The following is a 6,000-nucleotide window of genomic DNA, read 5'->3' as shown; positions in this document are numbered from 1 at the left end:
AACATCAGAGGTGGATCAGGCGCCATTGAGTAGTAACCATATCTTGTCGATCGGTCACACGAGCCGTGTTCCTTTGACATTATCGGGTAGAAATCCGTAGTCAATTCAGTATGAAAATAATGGCCCCACGATTTGTAGCAGAATTTTAAACAGAAAGGTGAAGGATGTAGATGACTTTTACAACACGGTATTTCGGTAACTAATTTTAAATAACATAAACAAAATATTCAATGCATGGATCGGTTTATAATTTCTGACTGAACTTGAATAGAAATGTTATAAATAAAATACTAAAATATATGATTGATTGATTGATTGTATATTGTTTTACGTCCCATTCGAGAATTTTTCCCTCATATAGAGACGTCACCATATACCGGTGAAGGGCTTCAAATTTTGACCTTTACTCGGCACTCAGGGCCATTGAGCAGTGAGGGATCTTTATCGTGCCAACGCCTGCCGTGACACGGGGCCTCGGTTTTTAAGGTCTCAACCGAAGGACCCGCAACTTTCACTTCAAAGTGCCGAGCGCATGGCGAAGGAACAGTTGCTACCTATTTTTTATCGACTTAGGTCTGTCGCGGCCGAGATTCGAACTCACGACCTCCCGATCACGGAGCAAGCGCTCTACCGACTGAGCTACCGTGAACGGTGAGGCTTCAAAGAGAAATAATTTAAAAACTTGTAATTGGAATTATAAGAATTAAACGTTCTTCGCACTTTTATTCAGATTTTGAATACAAAGGCATGAGTTTACACGTCGATAAATTCTGAAAAAAGAACGTTTAATCCGATTATATGGCGTAAATAAAATCCTAAAATATAATGAAATCGTGGGTATTCTTTGGTGTTCAACTATGCGACTTTGTGATATTTTCTGTAAAAAATTATACAAATTTTGCACACATTTTATGACATATTACAAAATCTTATAAAAATTTTCAAAAATAACTCCGGCGATCATTATTCAAGTTATCTACATGAAAATAAACTATTACACTTATTGCTAATTTCTAATAAAAATTTGTTATATATTCTTAACTTTTATATTTTTTGATGCAATGCTTTGATACTTAGAATAAAAGGATATATTAAAAGTGTAGACGAGATGACATGGTCAACATGCATGCACGTGCGCAAAGCGTTAAATGACCAATTTACTTGATATAGTCGTAATTTTTATACCTTTTGATGAAATGCTTTGATACTCAAAATATTTAGATATATTAAAAGTGTAGACAAGATGACTTGGTCATCATGCATGCATATGCATGCACGTGCGCAAAATAAAAAATATTCTTGATATAGCCGTTACTTTTTATATTATTGATAAAATGCTTTGATACTCACACTAACAAGTGTAGACTAGATGACATGGTCATCATGCACATACCTGCGTGTGGGCGCGCGTGCAATGCGTAAAATGACAAAAATACTTGATTGCCTTTTATTATGAAGTTCACAGGGAATAAGACTTTTAAAGGGAGTTGGGGAGCGTTTGGGGAACATCTGTAACGGTCCCCGTTACAATTAGCACTAGTTATATATTATAGCTTAGATTTTACAACTCATATATTAATGATATGTTTTTTACTTTAAGGATTTGATTGATGAGCTGCATCACCTTACAGACGACAGGTCTAGAACTTGTACTGAAAACTGTGATGGAAATCGGGATTTATACTTCTCTAAGCTCCCAACATTATGGGATGAAATTGCAGATAGAACTAAACTTGCAAGAAAAATACGGTTAGTCAAAGTTTTCAAGTTTTATTCATAATAAATTAATTAGATCAATTACATTTAAGTTTCTGAAGACAATTAAGTTGATTAATATTGTACATATGGATATTAATGTCCAATTTTTTACTCATCAGTCAGCATGTAAACATTCATAATATGGAGCAAGTGTTGATAGCTTGCTGTGCTCTTCATCAATGCCCTAGTAGGAGAGCTACAGGATGGATTTCATTGCTCCTCTGTTCTCTCTAGCTTTAAAGCTCTGGAGCTGAAAGATGTTCCCAGGACAGTTGATTGATTAATTGATTGTATGTTGTCTTACGTCCCATTGGAGAATTTTTTTTATCTCATATAGAGACGTCACCATATACCGGTGAAGGGCTTCAAATTTTGACCTTTACTCGGCACTCAGGGCCATTGAGCAGTGAGGGATCTTTATCGTGCCCACGCCTGCCGTGACACGGGGCCACGGTTTTTAAGGTCTCATCCGAAGGACCCGCAACTTTCAGTTCAAAGTGCCGAGCGCATGGCGAAGGAACAGTTGCTACCCATTTTTATCGACTTAGGTCTGTCGCAGCCGAGATTCGAACTCACGACCTCCCGATCACGGAGCGAGCGCTCTACCGACTGAGCTACCGTGAACGGTCCCAGGACAGTTTAAGAGCTTGCACAATTTGGAGAGGTTGCATAAACCATAGTATGATTTAAAAGTGGAAATTCAATTTATTTTAACACATACAAGTCAGTGGAATATTAGTGCGCATCTAGAAAATCACATAGTATATAACATGTACTTGGGAAATGCGGCATTCTTTGAACTTAATGTCTTTCTCAGGCAGACATGGCATCTTTAGCAGCCCACTATGGGCGAAGGATTGAGGACAACTTCTGGAGTCATATTTCAGTTTCATACCCAGTATTTAGTGAAGACACTTACAAAAAACAATATGCAGGCTTTAAGCATAAAATGTTCCTGATTAGGTATACAAGTTTTATGAGTTTGCAAATTGTTAACTGTTCATCAATTTGATTAATTTGGACTGGTATTGATTCAATACTAAAACACTTCTGTTTTTGTTCTTTTAAAAGATAACTAAACCATTTATTAATATTTTTGCATTTTTATTCAGACATGAATTCTTCACTTTCAGTTTTTAAGTCCACTTGCCTGGAGACAATTTTTATTTTAGATGACGTGACCTGTCTGAAGTCAAGATGCATTGTTGTCCTGTTTATATGAATGATTTTTTCTAAAAAATGTGACCATTTGAACACTGACTAAATCAAATTAACACAAATTACTCTTTGTATTAAGAAGTCTTACATTTCAGAGTTGTAAAGTAACTGGAAGACTATCAATTTAGATATTAACAAGAAAATTAAATAAATGAATTTATAAATACTAAATACATATTAATATGAAACTGATAGTTCATAAGTTTACTTTTAATTTTACATGTCATTATGTGATTATCATTAGGCAAATTTCATTGGCTTACAGACAGAGGGCTTATACAGAGGACTTGGAAGAACCTACGTTTCTACTAAGGAAGCTGCAACGGGATGATATTCTCAGAATATCTTATCCTGCTATCCATTATCTGGTCCTGTTGACCACCATCATTCCAAGTTCTACTGCTTGTGTTGAAAAGCTTTTTTCGCTGATGAACACTATTTGCACTCCCAGCGGAGCTGTCTCAAACAAAGGTCTTTGGATGCTATAATACGCAAGGTGTCAGAGTCCAACGGCACCCTGACACCTGGCCAGTTGAACACGGCAATTGAGCACTTCATAAACATGAAAGACAGATTTTTGGACATATAATAGTCTTAGTGTCCATGTTTGTTCTGTTTATTTAAAAGCAGAATTAAATTGATACCAAAATGCTAATTAATGTTTTTTTTAATGATTGTTAGTTTTCCCAATTTTCCCCAAATGTCGATAATTTTCCCAATTTGAACGACCCCGGTCCCTCTCCCAAAAAGTGTTGTGAGAGCCCTGAAAGTTTTCAGACAGGCAGGCCCCAATTACCGTCTCTTGCTTTTAGCAAAGTACGTTCCAATTAGGAAGAATTGTGAAATGTGCAGCACAAATAATAAGAATACTGATTTTACATGTAGACGAAGAGTTGAAAAAATACTTTGTGTCGTTTCATACATGTTGAAATTCCTTATGAATATTTTTGAAATAAACAGTTCTTATATAAGTATTCTCAGTTTATTCTATGGAAAGTATCCGCTTAACACCTGTGTATATTGCACTCTGTATATTCAAAATATTTAGTTCTTTAAGGATACATATTACAAACATAAATTTGATCATGGATTGATATACATTTTTGATTGATTTTGAATGGAAATGAAATATAAAGAAATCGAAGTTTTCTTTGGTGCTGAGATTTGCAACTTTGTATCGTTTTCTATATAATTCTAAACAAAATTTTGCACATATTTTTGACATAGTGACAAAATATTACAAAATTCTCTCACTTTACCTGGAAAATATTCAGTTAATCTATTTAATATTATTCTATGAGAAATATTGCAGATTTCTGGGGGAAAAAAAGTTTGTGTTATTTATCCTTAAAGGTGCATAGACACAGATTTAAAGTTTATATTTTCTCAAATTTTCTGTATAATATCACAACTTATATGTTGCTATAGCATTTCACACGAAAATAAAATTAAAAACTTATTTAATCTGGAAATTATTGAAACTACGAATTTCGGGAGGCTTTTTATTAACACATCCTTGCACTTTCACAATTTTTAACTTTATCCTTAATACTTGAGAAAAGTAGCAATTTTGTTGTGTATTAATGACTAATATATCTATAATCCAGAAAATTCAGAGTAAAAATGTGCGAAAGCAAAACCCACTCACTTAAGTATTGTCAGCCCGTGCTTAGTGTTGTGTAGTTGTGTACAGAGTTTAACAAATTGAATACACCCGTGAAACGTAACCTGTCTTTGTAAACAGAGCACGAGCTCTGTTGTTGTTAATGTTTACGTTTCACCGGGTGTGTTCAATTGTTAAACTCTGCAAACACCACTGAGCACGGACTGACAATACTGGTGAGAGGAGTTTGCTTTCTACATTTCTACTCTAAAATTTCTGCATTATACTTTTAATAATTTTCACTAATAAACAACAAAGTTGCTACTTTTTTTAAGTAATAAGGATAAAGTTAAAATTTGTGAAAGTGCAAGGATGTGACTATCAAACGCGTCCAGAAATTCGAAGCTTCAATAACTTCCAGATAAAATAAGATTTTTATCAAATTTTCGTATGAAATGCTATAGCAACATATAAGTCATGAGATTAAACAGAAAATTTGAGTAAATATTAACTTCAAATCGTGTCTAAGCACCTTTAAGGCAAAAAGGATAATATACAAATCCACTAATGATGATACAAAAGGTCCGAAAAAGTTCGCAAGACATCTCCTGTGAAACTCGTGTAACTTAAAATATCACTACATTTTCTGGAAAATAACATCAAACACGAAAAAATCAATATAATTCCAGTCTGATAACCGATCTCTTAAATTTTCAAAATAGGTGTTACAGATTTCTCCAGCTTCCTTGTCATTTCTGGTTTTACCGAGTCCCGCCATTAAAGTGCAAAACAGCCATAACCTCACATTGCCAACAATATCTTCTGAAATAAAAACAAGCGATCCAAGGCTTAGAATTCTCTTCTGATAAATTGTACAACTCCATCATTTCTGTTCTTAGCCCCATATTTTTGAAATATTCATATAAAGCCTTAAAAATTCCAAAAGTAGGTCACAGTGACCAAATTTTGTGATTGTACGACCTTTCATTTTTATTCTAAGCCACTTATTATTTGGAACATTTAGTTACTTTTTATAAAACAAACTCGGTGGACCCAAGATAAACCAACTGACAATGTTTCATGATTTTAAGCCAATTAATATCTGAAATATTTAAATATAGCCATGAAGTTCCAAAAATAAGTCACGTGACCCAATTTTTGGCTGAAATACTACAAAGACCCAAGATTCATCAAGTGAGCAAGTGACAAAATTTGATTATTCATTATCCGAAATATTTCGATATAGTTGTGAAATTCAAGAATTAGGTCACCCTGACCATACTCCGACATTCCAAGATGCACTTATTGGCAAAGCTTTATGATTCATAGCCTCTTATTACTTGAAACATTAAAATATTGCCTTAAATTTCCAATAATAGGTTACCGTGACCTACTTTTTATTTGACACTCTCCGAGGACCC

At 34.2% G+C, this 6,000-nt stretch overlaps 1 protein-coding gene across 2 annotated transcripts in view; it reads right to left on the bottom strand.

Annotated features, from left to right (window-relative positions):
- Nucleotides 1-1,848: 1,848 nt before the first annotated feature.
- Nucleotides 1,849-6,000, bottom strand: part of LOC133199029 (uncharacterized) — a 54,066-nt gene continuing 49,914 nt past the window's right edge. The window contains exon 8 of one of the 2 annotated variants that reach the window (XM_061334917.1): nt 1,849-2,008. In XM_061334917.1, coding sequence (XP_061190901.1) covers nt 1,995-2,008 — 14 coding nt within the window. In that variant the 3' untranslated portion in view covers nt 1,849-1,994. Of the gene's footprint in view, nt 2,009-3,986; nt 5,402-6,000 lie in introns of those variants that run through there. The other variant, XM_061334916.1, reaches the window with a different exon arrangement.

Source organism: Saccostrea echinata, unplaced genomic scaffold (assembly GCF_033153115.1).
Source record: "Saccostrea echinata isolate AGI-Se365-2 ecotype Australia unplaced genomic scaffold, CSIRO_AGI_Sech_v1 ptg000033l, whole genome shotgun sequence".
Lineage (NCBI taxonomy): Eukaryota > Metazoa > Mollusca > Bivalvia > Ostreida > Ostreidae > Saccostrea > Saccostrea echinata.
Note: the sequence above shows the minus strand (reverse complement) of the source record. Positions and strands in the feature narration are given on the sequence as shown.